Genomic DNA, 18,340 nt, shown 5'->3' with positions numbered 1-18,340 from the left:
CAGTGGCACTATAATGGCAATGCAATAAGGTTATTTGCTTAGAAGCTTATTGCATTCACATTAGTGCAAGGGCAGCTACAATGGGCATGAACCATTAGCAGAATTACTATGTTGTATTATTACGTATTTATATGTTTGCCTCCCGCAATACTGTCAAACCACGTGTTTATGTCCCGTAACTCGTTTCATGGCGGAGTGTAGAAATAAATAAATACACCTTTTAAAATTATTTTTAAATCTCTATCGCCCCCTGTCGCAGCAGCACCGTCATGCCAGGACCTTATTTTCTCTTCCGGGTGTCGGAACTAAAATGATAGTTAGCCACGTTTGCAGTCCGGTGCAAAGAAGAGATGGGCACATGGGGAAAAGTGTGTTGAAAGGAGGGAGGTTTAATTTAGGGTTTCTTTCGTAAACAAATATTACATTTACTGTGATATACGGCGATGGAGTTAGATGCAGACACCCAGGCACTCGCAAAGGGAGGGTTCCATTGCCTTCTTTGCGATATCAATGTTCCAAATCGTAAGTTTAGCAGTAGTTTGTTTGTAACGTCATGAATATATATATATATTTTTTAGTGGGTAGTCGATTTTATCAGAAACGTCTTAAATCAACTGTCAATGCATGGTCTACAGCGATTGTATAAACTATTTCTTACATACGTGTTTAATGGATGATGACAACCAAGTACTTTTATTAACTACTAACTTATGTATGTAAGACAGTTCTAAACAAATAATAAATAATGACAAAATTGCACCGTCGTCGAACTCCAGGTTATTTTGAACGCCGTAATAATACTTTAGGGAAGATAGTTCCAGATAATTCTATTGAAGGTCTGTCTGAAACAGTCCAGCACTTTTTTTTTTTAGAACAGAGAAACCTTTATGTACAGTATTTGGTAACCACATTAGTTGGTAAACCACATTAGTTGGTTTCTATTTAAATGTATATTGTATTGGTAATACAATTCTAACGTGTGTGTGTGTGCAGAGGCGAGCCTGGAGGACCATTTAAAAGGCAGGAAACACCAGAAGCTGCGCAGTGTGCGTGACACGAGGAAGACCCAGGAGCAGCACAGCGTCTTTGTTAGCGGATTCCAGCGCGGGACGACCGAACTGCAGCTGATAGATCACTTCCAGCGCTTCGGACCCGTGGCTAGCGTCATCATGGACAAAGACCAGGTCGGGGGTCTGTTTTCACTTATGCCAAGTACTGTACCGCCTCCTGCTAAGACGTCTAACATTGTAAATTCATATTACAGGGTGTCTATGCGATTGTGCAGTTCAATAACACGGAAAGCCTGCAGGTGGCGCTGGCGGAACCCCAGCACTGTATGGCAGGCCAGCGCCTGCGTGTGAAGCCCAGAGAGACGAAGGAGTTTAAATACATCCCCAAAAAGAAACAAGACCCCTCCAAGCAGCAGCTGATCAGCCTAGAGGAGTTGACCCCAGCTCTCTGTCAAGCTGACACTGTGAGTCACAACCACCCAAGTTCCCACTATTGCCTATTTCAAGATCTGTTCCTCTGTGAACCCATTCCAGGTTTTACTACGAGCTTGATTAGCCCCAGTGTACAGGTAACAAGCTCAGGTGTGTCTTATTAAGCTCCCAGTAAAACCAGGAATGGATCAAACTGCAATGCAATGGCAGTCTTATTTCCATCTCTTTTATGTTAACATTGGGTAGCCCAAGATTAGCGCTAATCAGGGTCTGTGAAACCTTAGCATATTGTGTATATTGTTACCTAACTGTCCAACAATCTGGTCTCAGATGTATTGGTTTTTAGTTATGCTGACTAAGGGTGAGGTCTTCGTACAACACAGCTATACTGTAGTATTCAGTTTTGATATCTCTGTTCTTTCTGGCAGGTGGGTGAGCAGATGCAGAGGCTGGTGGAGTTGTTCGAGCTATCTGAGAGCGAGCGGCGTCTTCGTGAGTTGCTGGTGTCTCTCCTGCAGGAGATCTTCTCAGAATTCTTCCCAGGTACAGCACTGTTGCAGTACCAGCATGCACAATAGGTGGGGTGGGGAATTTGTTACCTGTTTTAACACACTAGCGGACAAGCTAATGTTGTGCAAGGTAGTCCCGGGGTCTGTGAAATCAACAGCTTAAGTATCATGGTATTATGATCTAAGGAATCTGCTGTGATTTAATGAGCAATCTCCCCCACATGTGCAGTGTGAAAACCAAAATGCTGTCCATGTACGAGCAACAGATCAGATGGGACTTCTTGCATTTTACCCCCAGAAATGGGCTTCTACAACAGTGCCCACCAAAACTGGTGCGACTCTTAATTGAGTTGTTCTGTGTTTGTATTTCAGAGTGTAAGGTCCTGCCTTTCGGCTCCTCGGTGAACAGTTTCGATATCCATAGCTGTGACCTGGACCTGTTTCTAGATCTGGAGAACACCAAGACTTTCCAGGCCAAAGCAAAGAGCACAGCTGCACAGGTACGTAGCAGGCAGTCCTTTTCAGGGATCCTTTCCTGGCTTTACTATGAGCTTAATAGAACACCACTGGGTTTGTTACCTGTACACTCTGTCCAATCCAGCTCATAGTAAAACCTGGAGTGGATGAAACTGCAAAGCAATAGCATTTGCAGGACAATGCCTGGGTTTCATGTGTTGATTATCCTAGATTCTCAGTTCCTCTCCCTAACATTCCTTTTCAGGACTGACACTTTCTAACAGGAAAGCTTTGTTCAACTGGGCATATTCATATTTTTTCAAGGGTTTTTTTTTTTTTTTATATACAGTTGATGATTTCAAAAATGCACTTGATTCAAGGTGTACACTACCAATGAAACATTTTGAGGCCTGGAAAGAAGTGTTGAATTTGTGCAGTTAATCAAATAATTAGACAAATTAATTAAGAGTTCAGGTGGAATGAAAGCCAGAAGACACTGCGGCCCTCCAGGAACTGAGTTTGTCACCCACCCTGTTGTACTGTATTTGTGTTTAATTTTAAATAGGCCACGAACAGAAACCTTGGAGACACCATAGATTAAAGCAGCATAATTGTTAAGGAAATCTAGAGAAAGCTAAATCAGTTAGTCCACTTTTTAAAGTAAATCATTCAAGTGGATTGTGATCTAGGTTTTTTTTTTTTTTGCAGGCAGGTGAAGGGTTGTCTGAGGACGCTCAGTCGGAAGACTCGATCCTGTCGGACATCGACCTGGAATCGGCTACGTCCACGGAGGTCCTGGAGCTGGTGGCCACGGTGCTGCAGAAGTGTGTGCCGGGGGTCCACAAGGTGCAAGCTGTGCCCTCTGCCCGCAGACCCGTGGTCAAGTTCATCCACAAAGAGTCCGGGCTGCAGGGGGATATCTCCATCAACAACAGGTCATAGTGATAGTCCTTTCTGTATATCTGCACGTGATCAAGAGTGAAGAGCAATTCGTATAAACACATGTAATCCTAACCAGTACTTTTAAGCGCAGCACAGAAACCAGGACCAGAGGGTGTGGTTGGGAATTGGACATTTCTTTACAGAGAGAGCAATTAGGGCAGGGGTGGCCAAAGTTGGCCCTTCCACTCCTCGTCTTTGTTCCAACCCTGTTCCAAATTGTTTAATTGAACCAATTACATTTCCATCCAGACCTTGTAGTAGTTAATGATCTAATTGTGATTGGCTGCTCCTGGATTAGGCTATGGGGTGGGTTATCTAGCCATGTTGATGCTGCTGCTTTGGAATTCTAAGATTTGACTTGACAAACTTTTGAGGTGAAGCCGATAATAGGAACCAGACAAGCACAGACGGACAGGTTTTGCACCTGATGAATTTAGTGCATGTTTATTGCATATATACACCAATAACTGTAGAGCTGATCTGTTTGAGGTGACACTGGGCTGCCTTATGGGGTTGATAATACAAGACAGGCTGTTTTTTTAAAAGAGCAGTAACCAAAGATTTAAAATCAGTTGACATGAGAAACATTATCACTGTCCCCCTTTTAAATAAATCTTTAAAATGCATTTTTGTACCTCCTGAACACACCCGCTGTTAGGTCCCCATTAATAACTTTTCGTGTCTTCATTAAAGTGAAAACAGACAAGAAGAGAACTGAAAGCCGATGGGGAGGACAGGATGCATTTTGTTCTATTTTAACCTTCGAAAAAAAAAAAAAACGATTTAAGTTTATAATTTTACTTTTTTGTTTTAAAATTTCTCTCCCTCAGACTGGCTGTCCGAAATACTCGGTTCCTTCAGTTGTGCTGCTCTTTGGATGAGAGATTGAGACCGCTCGTCTATGCTGTCCGGTACTGGGCTAAACAGAAACAGCTAGCTGGTAAGAAACTCATCTCAGTATTTAGAATACTATCCAAGTCTGTCGGATACATCTACAGAATGTGGACTGCTCAATAAGATGTAAGTGTGTTAAATATAGCCTTTCTGTTTTTGATTGTCCAACTCCTCATTTAATTAGTAGATTTATGTTTCCAGGTAGATATTCACACTTGCCAGCAGGTGGAGCCAAACCCTTTCAATTCTCCTGAACTGCTTATTTCTGTAATGGGCCTGTGAAAACTTTTCCCCCCAAATGGGGTGTAGTTCAGTTTTGGTAGTTTTTTGTTTTATGGACACGTCAAAAAAATAGAATTTTTCCCTTGGAGTAACATTACAAAAAAATGCACCCTCGTGGTTCTCTAAAACTACCAGATTCATTAAAATGAAAATTACCAGACATGTACATCGTATTTGTGTGACATGCCTTTTGCTCTTTTCATTTTAAGATTTTAATCCGTTTTCTTGAAAAAACTGAAAGATGCGAAGACTTAAAATCGGAAGCGCAACAGTTTTTTGATAAGGAGCCGTGTAGTTCATCACTTTTTCAATGCCAAGACTACATTTCCCATAATTCTCGTGAATTTTGCGCAGACGTGGAGAGCATTTTTCAATCTGAAAAGTCCATTAACGCCGCCATCTTCATCGGGACTAGGCATACATCATGAAATGTTCAAAGTGTCATTGTTAGATATCCATGATGTAATGAAGAAGTGGAGATGGTTTAACAATGCTAACTGCAGATGCAAAGGCAGGTATACAGGATAGAAATACAACATCAAAGTACAAACTACTTCTATAAGCATGCTTTTTATCCTAGAACAGAGATTGATCTCTTAACGATAATGTCTATACACATAAAGGTACAGCTATCGACGTGTAATGAAATATGCCTACTAATGTGTATTACAGTATCATACTTTTGTGTGCTTTCACCTGTTTAGAAAATGCAGTATTGAACTGAACAAAAAAAAAAATCCCAGTTTCTCAATCTGGATATCTGGTAACCTTAAATGCAGCCTATAGGCCTAATGATGCAGTTATGTAAACGTAGTATCATTTTTGTCTTGTATGCAGTGCTATATAAAAAACTAATACATACATAAGTATATCTTGTAATTTATTTATATATGTGTGATCTGCGCTTCAAAATATATTTCTAAAGACGCCTTATTTTGGGTAGCGAGTTATATTGTTTGCGCTATAAATATATTGATTATGAATTGTATATGTCTGTGTTGTTGTTTTATATCAATTGTAACCTTGCCACTTCAGATCCATTCCACTGCAGGGTTTAAGTTTCAACCAGACATGTCCTAAAAGGTCGGTTGAAACAAAGCCATGCAATGTTTAAAATGCTTTAATTACATTTTTTGTATACAGCTTGTTGAATAGTTATTTCTTGAAATGTTTGTTAGAAATGCATTAATTATTTGATATATGTATGATTCATTTTTATTGCGTAGAATTTTTTTTAATGCTAATTATTCTTGAATACTAACATTGTTGTACTTTCAATTTACAAAAACACTCCAGGGTAGACAGTCTTGGCAATTCATTCCACAGCAGGTCTTTGTTTCAACCTGACCTGTCATTTTAAATAAGGAATGTTAACAAACTTTTTTGACACGCATCCTTAACACAGCATCATTATGCGTTTGTATGACATCACATATGACATCAGTAATGACATCACTGATGACATTACTAATTGCATGACAAATGCTTCCCGAAGGCTGGCCATAGGAACATAATCCGAGTGGGTCTGCTAAAATGTATTGGTCTAATAAAATTAAAAAAATGGGGAGAAGGGTTCCTTCTTTGTGCTACTGCTCTGTGAAGATATATATCTACGTTTGAAATACAATGTACAGACATTTTAATCTATTTTCTGTCTTCAATAAGTAACAGAATCTGCGTTTTCAATAACATCTGCCTATTGAATCAACAGTTATTTTCTAATGTAACTATTTCAGATTAACGAAGTTAACATGCAAAACAGTACACAGTATAAATAATGGTAGTAGAAACAGACATAAAAGACAAGCTTGCCATGTTGTAGAACACGTAACAATGTCTCTGCGGGTAGCTGTCAACATCAGAACTATTTACAATTTTGCTGTTTAAAAGTTCTTAATTTTCCTTTTAGCATCACAGTCAAAAAATGACTCGTGCTCTTTCCAAATCAAAGTTGTAATAATTCTGAGGAGCTTCCATTGAAATTGTCATGCTTTAGATGATCCTCATGTAAACGAGAGCGTTTGCTGGTCTGCACTCTGTTCTGACAGCTAAACCCTGTTCTGCTGTTACAGATACAGGTGTCGTAATTGCAATTGCTGCAAGTTTTGCAAAAGCAAGACAGATGTCGGAATAGTTCTCAATAAAAACCCTGCAGGCCTCACCCATGGTCTTAAAACCATGATTTTTGAGCATGTGTTTTACTTGTCCAAATTTTTGGCTGAGTGTCAGCAGGTAAGATGCTCTGATACAGATGCCAGGGATGTGTGCAGTGCTACATGGGATACTGAGACCTCAAAAAAACAAGAGAGGATGCAGGGAGCAGTGGAACCATTTTTACATGTTACATTGCATAAAAACTACTTCATAATATAAACACAATTATTGGATAGGGATGAAGCGGGGATCTGTTGTCATTTTCTGTGTTTTAGAAACACACTACTGTTATTCTTTTGCGTTTTATTAAAATGCCCTGCATATATTATGCAGAATTCTGTGTTAACGTGACCTCTGAAATGTGGTGTCAACTATTTGGCATCTTTTGTTTTGTAGTTAATTCACTGGGATAAAGTAAGGCCTACACAACGTATTCTTTACTCTGGGGATACTTATTTTTCACCTTTCATACATAATAATTTGATAATTGGCTAGTCCATTATAACTCCATGGACACTGGTGATTTTAATTACTGTTACTGATGTGGAAGGACAGTTTTCTCCATCTGTGTTTCACTGATCAACTACTGCTTCAGGACTAAGTTATGGTGAACAGTTTCCCAGTGTTATGTTCCTATGGCCAGTTTTTTGGGGAGCATTTGTCATGTAATCAGTGATGTCATTGCTGATGTCATATGTGATGTCATACATACGCATAATGATGCAGAGTTAAGGTTGCGTGTCAACCTTAACTCGCAGTTTCCTCACTTAAGGGTTTTGCTAGAGTAGCCATAACATTACTTTAACGCAGTTTTTGCAATGAATTTAATAAATCAAAAATGTTAAATATGTACCCAAAAACTAAATTCAATTTTAGCTGGTTTTGTTTTTTTTCTAAAATCCTACATTCAGGCAATCAAAAGTGGCAATTTTTATTGGATTAACACATCTTCAAAGATGAATCAAATCATAAACGGATCAACGTGTGCTACGTGTATTATGTGAATTTGAATTAGAAAGTTAATAGAACTGAGTCCTTAGGCTCGCATCTCAATCTGTCGATGGGTAATTTGGTTCTGGCAGTTTAACCTCTAAACAATTAGCACCTCTAACAGAAGGTTAATGCATTTCTTCTCTTTCAGGAAACCCTTGTGGCGGAGGACCCTTGCTGAATAACTACGCCCTGACTTTGCTTGTGATTTTCTTCCTTCAGAACAGACAGCCTCCCGTGCTGCCATCAGTTAACCACCTGAAATCACTTGCAGGTACACTTGGATCCATCAGTCGAGGCTGGGTTTAACATTACTATAATATCAGAGGTTAATAGGGGTCATATAAAGTGGACTACCTACTTACCCTGTTCACCTCTAATAATAATCGAATTTGCTGACACGATTTAAAATCCAATAATTGGTTTCTTATTAAATTCAAACATCATTTGAAACTAACAAATGACATTGTGCTGCACCATTGAAGCAGAACAAGAGGAGAATACGTTTTTGATATAATTTTTTGTGTGTGTGTGTGTATATATATATATATAATATGTATAAAACATTTTTATGTTTGCATGGTTGATCCCATTATAACGCAAATCCCAAAGTGTTTAATGTTATTGGATGTATTTTCTATTTAATAATTTTACATTTGTTAAAATAAGTAGTTATTCAGTTAGTCAAGCCACGTATTCTTTGAGTTTCAGGTGAGGAAGATCGCTGCATTATAGACGATTGGGACTGCACTTTTCCTTGTGACTCTTCGACACTCCCAGCCAGTGAAAACACTGAACATCTCTGTAAGTGAAAGAGCTTCAATTGATTATCCTTAACTTTCAACGTTTCACGTACAGTAACTAAATCAAGTTAACATTTCAATAAAGTTCAGTTTTGTAACCATGAAGGGAATAAGTGAGAAACATGAACCCTAAGTACCAAATACATTTATTTTAAATAAAATCAGAACACAAGCTTTATTTTATATCATTTGATCCATTACATTTTAACTTCACTTTTGCGGTTAACAAAATTAGAGTAAGTTATTATAACAATGTAGAGAATTAAAATAACAGTTAAAAATGCTCCAAAGAAATGACAAAGTTGCCTGTCCTCAAATGATGACAGTGACACTTAATGGGTTAAGTAATGAGTTTAATCTATTCCCCCTTTCCAATTGTATATCACTTTATAAATACAACTTTGTTAGTAGCATTTAGTTAGAGGCAATGCAGATCTTTTTAATGCATACTCTTTTGTTTTGGTTTCCAGGCACCCTTCTCTCTGAGTTTTACAATTTTTATGGGCAGTTTGACTTTGCTGGCGCCGTGATCTCCCCACGTCACGGCAGGGCTCTCCCGATCACCGATTTTCTGAACTCGGCGGGCGACAGGAACCCTCGTCTGGGGCCCCTTAACATCCTGGACCCCTTTGAGCTGTGCCACAATGTGGCGGGGAACCTGAACGAGCGCACAGAGCAGCGCCTCCGCCGGCAGTGCCAGGAAGCCGCCAAGTACTGCCGCAGCCTGCAGTACCAGCGCAAATCCACCAAGGGCAAGGTCTGGGGGCTTGTGCGGCTCTTCCACCAGCAGGGCGGCAGTGCCGCCTCACACGGGCAATCTGGGGAAGCCGGGGCGGACAGAATGATCATCGGAATCCCTTTCAAACTGAGCGCCCTGTCGGGAGACACCAGAAAACAGCTGCAAGGATCTGGAGACTTCAGGCAGCTTTGGTTCAGTGAGGTGTGCGGGGCGATGCTGTGCGTCCTGGAGAATGTGTTGCAGATCAGCTGCAGCCCTGTCAAAAGAGTCAGCGAAGAGGGTACCAAGCCCAATGCAAGTGGGGAGCAGAGCAGCCATTTGAGTGAAACCAGCTTCAACGAAATTGCAGAACAGGAATCTGCAAACCTTGATGTTCCTTGTGTGAAGGATCCCCTGAAGGGAGGCACTGAAAATGAGACCAAGTCCCAAGAGCTGAAGGGGAAGCCCTGTTTACAAGAAGCCAACAATAACGAGGACGTTCATTCCAAAGACTCCCCAATCGCAAGCCTTCAGGATGAACCCCAATCTGGGGTCAAGAGGCCCCGTCTTTCAGAGGAGACCCCGCAACCCTCCAGCTCCAAGAAACAGAAGCTGGACCCCGCCCACCCGCAGCCTGCTGTTGGCTGGCAATGCACCCTTTGGCATAAGGTGTGGGCTGGGAGGAGAAAAGTAAGGAGAGATCTCTTGAAAGTGCTGAAGGAGGACTCTAGGCCTGATGGTGGCAGCATTGAGTTAGAGTCTAAAGTCACAGAGGCCATCGCACAGCAGGAGAAAGAGGCTAAGGTGTCGGGGGCAGTACTGGAGTTCACACTCCACGCTGAAGTTGTGGGAGGGACAGAAGACACCAGGACTTTGGCCAAGTTCACCCCACTCGTTGACGGCAGCAATTTGTTCCAGGATTTTTTCCATTTCCTGGAGTCCTTTCTGCCGAGGATGACGGGAAAGTTCTTGGAGAAATCCGGCTAGATGAGCAGGAAAAAAAATAAGTCAGACATTGAGCCTTGCAGCCTGCTAATTGGAGCCCGGGACTGAACACCAGGCTTGAATTCAAACAAGGTTTTAGAAGCATAGTAATCCTATGATGTGTTTCATGATGCGTGTGATGTTTGACATGTAATAAGACTTATTAATACATCTCAGGTAGTTGTGATGGGATGTAAGACACCCCAAAGCATAGCAGATTGAGCTATTGCAAGATTTACTTTTTAGTTTTATGAGATGCATTTGTTTATCCAAATCTCAAGAGTAATAGGCTCAACTTTCTAAAATGACTCTGTGCAATGGAGATCATTTTTCCGTCACTGTTGTGATGTACAGTACAAGGCTCTCCCGAGACCCCATGTTATGGAATCTCCAAGGAATTTTCTTGCCATTTTCAACTATGCGTTTTTAAACAGACCAGTGGAGCCATGTACTGTACTTCCCTGACGTAGACTTAAGAGAACCCCCTTCAAGCCCTGTAGATGCATACTGTTGTTGGTTATGTATGGACATGCATAAATTCCTATCTTACTGATACATATTGAAGTCATTATGATTCAGTAAATACATTATGGAATAGGTTTTCAAGGTGAACGATGAACAATAAGCTGTATAGGTTGAACCCCTCTGCCTGGAAGAAATTTGTGACCGCCTAATTTAACTGTCCATATCAGTTAATGAACTCTAGTTTCCAGAATTGAATGTAGCGTTGAAACAATCAGTTTATATATAGATATCAGGATATAGATAGATTTAAAAAAAAGCAGCAGCAGGGATATTCCATGCAAAATGATCAGATTTTTGGATTTGCCTGGAAGAAAATCTGTCTCAATATTGCTCTCCAATGGGTTCTGATTAGTATATAAACCAATTGCAGCGTCAGACACATCAGGTACCACAGTAGTTAGATTCAGTACGGTGTTAGAAACCATTGATTGTACTTGGCTAAACTTTTCAGCTTTCTGTTTGGTTTGACAGTGGTCTGATTTGGTGTGCTGCTCTGTAAAGTGATACTGATAAACATGTGTAATAGCTTGAATTACTTGTCCACTTGTTCTAGCAGCATATGTAAATTTGAAGTGTTCTGGTTATGTTTTTCTATGTTTTACATTCAGCCACCTTCCCGTAGCGTTCACAGATGTCTAACTAGAACCACGAGCTGAGAAATGTGAAGTCTAGATATGGCTATTTTTCTAACTCATGGGTAAAATATATTTTTTATATGTGATTGGAAAGATGTATTTTTGAATATAGGGTGGTTCTTCAGTCAGGTGTTCTGCTTGTATGTTTGTTTTTTCTTTTTTTCCTTTAACAATACAAGTGGCAAACCGTTACCCATTTCCTTGTCTGAGTTTGGTATTTTTCATTGCAACATTGTGCTGCTTCTGTATGGATTATTATTATTATTTATTTCTTAGCAGACGCCCTTATCCAGGGCGACTTAGTCGTAAGCAAATACATTTCAAGTGTTACAATACAAGTAATACAATAAGAGCAAGAAATACAATAACTTTTGTTCAAGCAAAGTACAAGTGTGACAAAACACAATTCAATAATACAGCAGATAATAGTGATAGTTACATCAGGATATGATTAAATACAAAATACTACAGGTTAAACACTTGGCAGATTACAGTATTCTGAAGTACAGGATTAAATGCAGTAAAATAGGGGGCAGATAAGAGCAAAATAAAGCACATTTAAATGAAGGGTGATAGTGTCCCAGGATACAAACAGAGGAGTTCTACAGGTGCTTTTTGAAGAGGTGAGTCTTAAGGAGGTGCCGGAATGTGGTCAGGGACTGGGCAGTCCTGACATCTGTAGGAAGGTCATTCCACCACTGCGGAGCAAGGGTGGAGAAGGAGCGGGCTCTGGAGGCAGGGGAGCGTAGCGGAGGTAGAGCTAGTCTTCTAGTGCAGGCGGAGCGGAGAGGTCGAGTGGGGGTGTAGGGAGAGATGAGGGTCTGGAGGTAGCTGGGTGCAGTCTGGTCAAGGCATCTGTAGGCTAGTACAAGAGTCTTGAACTGGATGCGAGCGGTGGTTGGGAGCCAGTGGAGTGAGCGGAGTAGTGGAGTAGCATGGGCAAAACGAGGCAGAGAGAACACCAGGCGGGCAGCAGAGTTCTGGATGAGCTGGAGCGGACGGGTGGCGGATGCAGGGAGGCCAGCCAGGAGGGAGTTGCAGTAGTCTAGGCGGGAGAGTACCAGGGCCTGGACCAGGAGCTGGGTAGCATAGTTGGTGAGGAAGGGTCGGATTCTTCGGATGTTGCTCAGGAAGAATCGGCAAGTGCGTGCCAGAGTGGAGATGTGCTGGGAATAAGAGAGGCAGGGGTCCAGGGTGACTCCAAGGTTCTTAGCGGAGGAAGAGGGAGAGAGTGTGGTAGATTCCAGAGGAACAGAGATAGAGAGATCAGAGGAGGGGGAGGAGGAGGGAAAGAAAAGGTCGTCAGATTTAGAGAGGTTGAGTTTGAGGTGATGCGAGTGCATCCAGGAGGAAATAGCAGACAGACAGGTAGAGATACGGGAGGGGATGGTGGAGTCAGAGGTGGGGAAGGAGAGGAAAATCTGAGCATCATCAGCATAGAAATGGTATGAGAAACCATAGGATGCGATGAGGGGGCCCAGGGAGCGGGTGTAGAGAGAGAACAGGAGAGGACCCAAGACTGACCCTTGGGGGACTCCAGTTAAGAGAGGGTGAGGTGTGGAGGTTGCTCCACGCCAGGTTACCTGGTAAGTGCCGTTGGAGAGGTAGGAGGAGAACCAGAGCAGTGCCAGAGATCCCCAGGTCAGCGAGAGATGATAGTAGAATAGAGTGATCGACAGTGTCAAAGGCAGCAGAGAGGTCGAGGAGAATTAGAACAGAGGCAGCTCGGGCACACTTAAGTGAGTTGGTGACGGACAGGAGGGCGGTTTCAGTGGAGTGAGCAGAGCGGAAGCCAGATTGGAGAGGGTCAAGCAGAGAGTGGTTGGACAGGAAAGCAGAGAGCTGGCGGTGTACAGTCCGCTCGAGGGTTTTGGAGAGGAAGGGTAGGAGGGAGACAGGACGGTAGCTCTGGAGGGAGGTGGGGTCGAGGGTAGGTTTTTTGAGGAGGGGAGTGATAGAGGCTTTTTTGAAGGCAGAGGGAAAGATACCAGAAAGTAGAGAGGTGTTGAGGAGGGAGGAGATGAAGGGGAGTAGAGCAGGAGCAGCAGCTTGAAAGAGGTAAGTGGGGAGGGGGTCCAAGGCACACGTGGTGGGTTTGTGACCCTGGAGCAGGGAGGAGAGGTCAGAGTCTGAGAGGGGCAAGAAGGTGGAGAAGGAGGGTGAGTTAGTAGGTGATGTAGTGGGTGTAGGGGTTGGAGCAGGAGGGGGTGCGGGGGAGGGAGAGGTGTTAAAGAGTTTGCGGATATCTGAGATTTTAGAAGAGAAGAAGGCGGCAAAGTCATCAGGGGAGATAGAGGAGAAGGGGGGAGGGTTTAGGAGGAGGGCAGAGGAGAAGGGGGGAGGGTTTAGGAGGAGGGCGGAGGAGGGGGGGAGGGTTTAGGAGGAGGGCGGAGGAGGGGGGGAGGGTTTAGGAGGGAGGAGGAGGGGGGAGGGTTTAGGAGGGAGGAGAAGGTAGAGAATAGTTTACGTGGGTTGTTAGTGGAGGCTTGGATTACAGATTGGAAGTATTTTAGCAGACGGACAGCTTTGTGGGTAGGAGGGGATGGAGAGAGACAGAAGTCGAAGGAGTGAAGGAAAGGGAGGAATCCAGCAGAGTGGCTGGGGTTGGAGAGATGGATGTTGAAGTCGCCCAACAGGACAGTCGGGGTAGACAGAGAGGGGAGGGAGGAGAGTAGATAGTCGAGTTCATCCAGAAAGTGAGCGAGAGGCCCAGGGGGGCGGTACAGAACAATGAGCAGGAGTTGACAGGGAGAGGTTAGTTGGACTGCATGAAATTCAAAGGTATTGACAGAGAGTGAGGAGAGATCGGAGGGGACAGAAAAGAGTAAGGAGGGAGAGAGGAGAAGACCCGTCCCACCTCCCCGTCCAGTGAGACGCGGGGTATGGGACAGGACATAGAGGACAGGGCGGCAGGAGTAACAGCGTTATCAGGGGACAGCCAGGTTTCAGTGAGAGCAAGGAAATCGAGCGAGAGGTGGGAGGCAAAGGCAGATATGAAATCAACTTTGTTAGCAGAAGAGTGACAGTTCCAGAGTGCACCAGAGAGTGTGCGGTAGGGGGGGAGAGGCAGATAAATGAGGTTAGAGGGGTTGGAGGAGCAGCAGCGGAGAGAGGGCAGAGGACGAGGACAGGAGGACAAAACAGGGATGTGAGAGACAGTCATAGCAGGACAGGCAGGACAAAAGGCACAGTAGGAGCAGTGGGGTGGAGGGTACAGACCTGACTAGTAGATAGCTTCTTCTAGAGCCCCGTTAGGTTCGGATCTAGTCGAACAGCGTCTCAGTGCAGGCCTCCCCTCGCTGGACTCCCACAGCTAGACTCCCGGCTCTTTTGTTGAGGCTCTTCGGTTTGCTGCCGCTTCTTGCTGGAGCCGAAATAAGCTGCTTGGGAAAAGAACCAACTAAACTGTGTGGAAACCAATCAAATAGCAAAATCAACTGCTAATCAATTTAGCCACTCACCTGGTACTAATCACACACCAACTCAAACACCACCTTACAATGTCACCAAATGTAGTTAGTTAAAATTACTTGAAGCAGGAACTTATCTATCTGCCTCTGTCCCTGGTTACCTAAACAATGTCATGGAGTGCTTTTCTATACTTAAGTACCTAGTGTCTTTACTTATGAGGATCTACAGTGAGTTACTCACTAGTTCAAAGGTAGGCAGTAGTAAAAGCCAATACCTCATGAGAACATAAATGTAACTCGGTGTTGAAACCCTTGACCTGCAATGCCACAGTCCTGGAAAGAAGTCCTCTTACCTTACCTCGGAGTATGGCTGTCAAGGCCTCCCCTTTAAGAAACTGCCATTGCACGTACAATTGCTTTGTATGCCAAACACATAGCACTAACTTCGCAGGCAAACTCCATGCCATTGTTTAGGCTAGTCTAGCTCCTGTCAGCAACAAGACGGATACTTCATTGTGACAATTCATAATGGCTTGAAATCACTGCAGGTGACAGGAGGCAAGCCTAGTGTAAAGTGTATTGCAGCTCCAGTAACTTGGGAGAGCAGCGATTTAATTCGTAGTCCTGCAGGCTCTGCCAGGCGTATGTGCGAATGTGTGTTTCATCTGTCTAATCTTGTTTTGAATTATGCAGTCGCTCACAAGAAAAATCCTTCTTCATCCGACTTCCCAGACAGGATAAATTGCTGCTGTAGTGACGCTACATCCAGTTATGGGCATCTCACCTGCTTAGGACTTATTTTGGCATGAGAAACATTGCATTCAGTTGCTTCCTGCCAGGTTTCTTGTATATATAATAGGTATATAATCCTTAAGTTTTCTATTGATCGATTAATCATTTGATTTAAAATTGATTAATGATATGAAGTTGTATTGAAAGCCAATTACAAGAAATGCAAAGTATTGACGTAATGCTATTTACTGCAGATGTTTCATAATGCCAGCTAATGTTTAATATGAATAATTTAACTTGTATGTATGTATGCATATATATGTGTGTGTGTGTATATAGATCTAGAGATATATATAAAATTTACTGTAATGACAGTTTGAAAATATTTACTTATATATCACTGGAAGGTAGCCAAGATCTTTAGAAGTACCCTCTGTCATTTAAGATACCACACTCAGGAAGACCAGATTAATTGATCAATTTTTAAAAAAAATAATTAATTGATGAAAGCCCATAGGTCTGATTTTAATGAATCATTAATTGATTAAAAGCCAGGCTTGTAGGTCAGCCATGCAAAATGACCGAGGCACTTCCTGAATAAGATACTATTCTAGAATTTTGAGTACCAGTGGTTCTAACTTTGCAGGACCTGTGTGGTTTTGTACAGTGACACTGTAGTAAATCCTAATTTATCAAACAAATTAACAGTGATGCCATTGTCCAAATACTGAGAAGACAAGAGTGCATGCATACATTTGTGTGATATTAATTATAAATAGGGCTTTGGATTTTTGGTTTTAACCGATAAAACAGCCCCCCAATGCAAAAAAAAAAAAAAAAGCGCAATTGGTGTATAGCCAATAATCTCCGGAAAAACCGTGAAAATGGTCCTTCAACTCATGTTGACCACCCCTTTCTTATTAAAACAATCGCGTGCTGTTCGCCACCCCTACTTCAGTAGTTTCCACGTATGGGAATACCTCCTAAGAGAACACTTGGGGAACAACCTTGCGGTGAAACGAAATGTTCCCGTTGTGAATGCTCTGTAACAAGTAATAAATACTCTTGTATTTATGATTTGTACCATGATTGGACGTGGCATATTGTGTCCGGTGGTCAAGTCTGTTTAAGACAACACTTCACTTGCTTCCCAAGAGGTATTCTCTTAGCCAGAGACAGGTGGGCAATGTCCCTTCTTCCTGACTTGTATCGATCATTGATTCGTTCTGAATACTTTAAACCCACCCCAACTACTGAGTGGCAGCACATTCCTACATTTTTATCGGAGACTCCGCTTGCAAGATTTAAAACGTGATTACAATAGGAATGGAGGCTTGTTTGCAGGATTTTAAACTGTATTAAAATAGAATTGCAAATTGTGGTTAAATGTAAAAAAAAACCCTGCACAAAAACCCCAGAAGAATGTGTCCATGACCATAAGGATTTAGTTGTGGAAGACAGCAAAGGAAAGAAGGTACAACTTAAGTGTGCAAGTACTGTCCAGTTACTACTATGCATATTTTGACAGAAAAAAACACCTAAGAATTTTGGAAAGTAACACAAATTTCATACAGTATATAAACAGCAAAAGCTGCAAAAAAATATGATTTACATACAACTCAAATAGCTCAAAATAAGCACTGAAAAATGAAATTAATAAAAAACAGAAGCATTAATTATAAAAATCACATTTAGCAATAAAATTAGCTTAAGTGGTTGCCAAGACAGTTTAGCTGTGTAAGTACATCATAACCAATGAGGGTTGCAGCTCGTGCTTTTTGGCTGTTGATTTGATTGGCTGTGTTCTTTTTTTTTTTTTTTTTATACTCATGAATATCATTTGACTAATATTAATGTGATTGGCCAGCTGCTAGGCTTCTTGCAAACCACAGCCCTATGAACTCGACACAACCCTCAACTCAACTACCAGTGTCAATCACGCACTGACTGAAATAAACCTTCATGTATTCCACTTACTTCAAACGCAAAAGAGATGAAATGCATTTTTATTTGCAGCAAAACAACGTGTAAAAAGGCCAAACTAGTATGATTTGAAACCCCTAATATACAGTGCCGTAAAAAATTATTTGCCCCCTGTCTGATTTTCTGCATTTTTGCATATTTTTGACACTGAATGTTATCAGATCTTCAACCAAAACCTAATATTAGATAAAAGGGACCCTGAGTGAACAAATAACACAAACAATTGATACATATTTCATTTATTTATTAAAGAAAGTTATGCAACACCCAATGCCCCCGTGTGAAAAAGTAATCGTCCCCTTAGACTCAATAACTGGTTACGCCACCTTTCGCAGCAATAACTGCTACCAAACGCTTCCTGTAGTTATTGATTAGTCTCTCACAGCGCCGTGGAGGAATTTTGGCCCACTCCTCCATGCAGAACTGCTTCAACTCAGTGACATTTGCTAGTTTCAGGTCCTGCCACAATATCTCAATGGGGTTTAGGTCTGGACTTTGACTAGGCCATTCCAAAAAATTTCTTGTTCTTCAACCATTCTGATGTAGACTTGCTTGTGTGTTTCGGATCATTGTCTTGCTGCATGACCCAGCTGCGCTTCAGCTTCAGCTCACGGACGGATGGCCTGACATTCTCCTGTAGAATTCTCTGATACAGAGCAGAATTCATGGTTCCTTAAATGATAGCAAGGCGTCCCCAAACCATGACACTACCACCACCATGCTTGACTGTTGGTATGAGGTTCTTACTGTGGAATGCACTGTTTGGATTTCGCCAGACATAACAGGGCCCATGTCGGCCAAAAAGTTCCACTTTTGACTCATTTGTCCATAGAACATTGTTCCAGAACTCTTGAGGATCATCCAGGTGCTTTTTGGCAAAC

General features: G+C 42.1%; 1 protein-coding gene across 1 annotated transcript; it reads left to right on the top strand.

The window, feature by feature from the left end:
* Positions 1–310: 310 nt before the first annotated feature.
* On the top strand, positions 311–11,532 carry tut1 (terminal uridylyl transferase 1, U6 snRNA-specific). Its single transcript, XM_034055339.3, has 10 exons — positions 311–522; positions 994–1,184; positions 1,265–1,474; positions 1,871–1,985; positions 2,324–2,451; positions 3,116–3,342; positions 4,180–4,289; positions 7,821–7,943; positions 8,381–8,473; positions 8,943–11,532. The coding sequence occupies exons 1-10, from the start codon at positions 444–446 to the stop codon at positions 10,175–10,177; spliced, it is 2,511 nt and encodes an 836-aa protein (XP_033911230.1). The 5' UTR covers positions 311–443; the 3' UTR covers positions 10,178–11,532.
* Positions 11,533–18,340: the final 6,808 nt, after the last annotated feature.

Source organism: Acipenser ruthenus, chromosome 33, assembly GCF_902713425.1.
Source record: "Acipenser ruthenus chromosome 33, fAciRut3.2 maternal haplotype, whole genome shotgun sequence".
NCBI classification, from domain to species: Eukaryota; Metazoa; Chordata; class Actinopteri; order Acipenseriformes; family Acipenseridae; genus Acipenser; species Acipenser ruthenus.
The sequence above is the reverse complement of the archived record's forward strand: the minus strand, read 5'-3'. Positions and strand labels throughout refer to the sequence as shown.

Excerpts from the sequence above, each read along its gene's own strand:
- tut1 (XM_034055339.3), top strand. The coding sequence starts at position 444 with ATGGAGTTAGATGCAGACACCCAGGCACTCGCAAAGGGAGGGTTCCAT. Across the intron at positions 1,185-1,264 it reads TCATCATGGACAAAGACCAG|GGTGTCTATGCGATTGTGCA; the intron begins GTCGGGGGTCTG and ends TTCATATTACAG. Across the intron at positions 7,944-8,380 it reads CCACCTGAAATCACTTGCAG|GTGAGGAAGATCGCTGCATT; the intron begins GTACACTTGGAT and ends TTTGAGTTTCAG.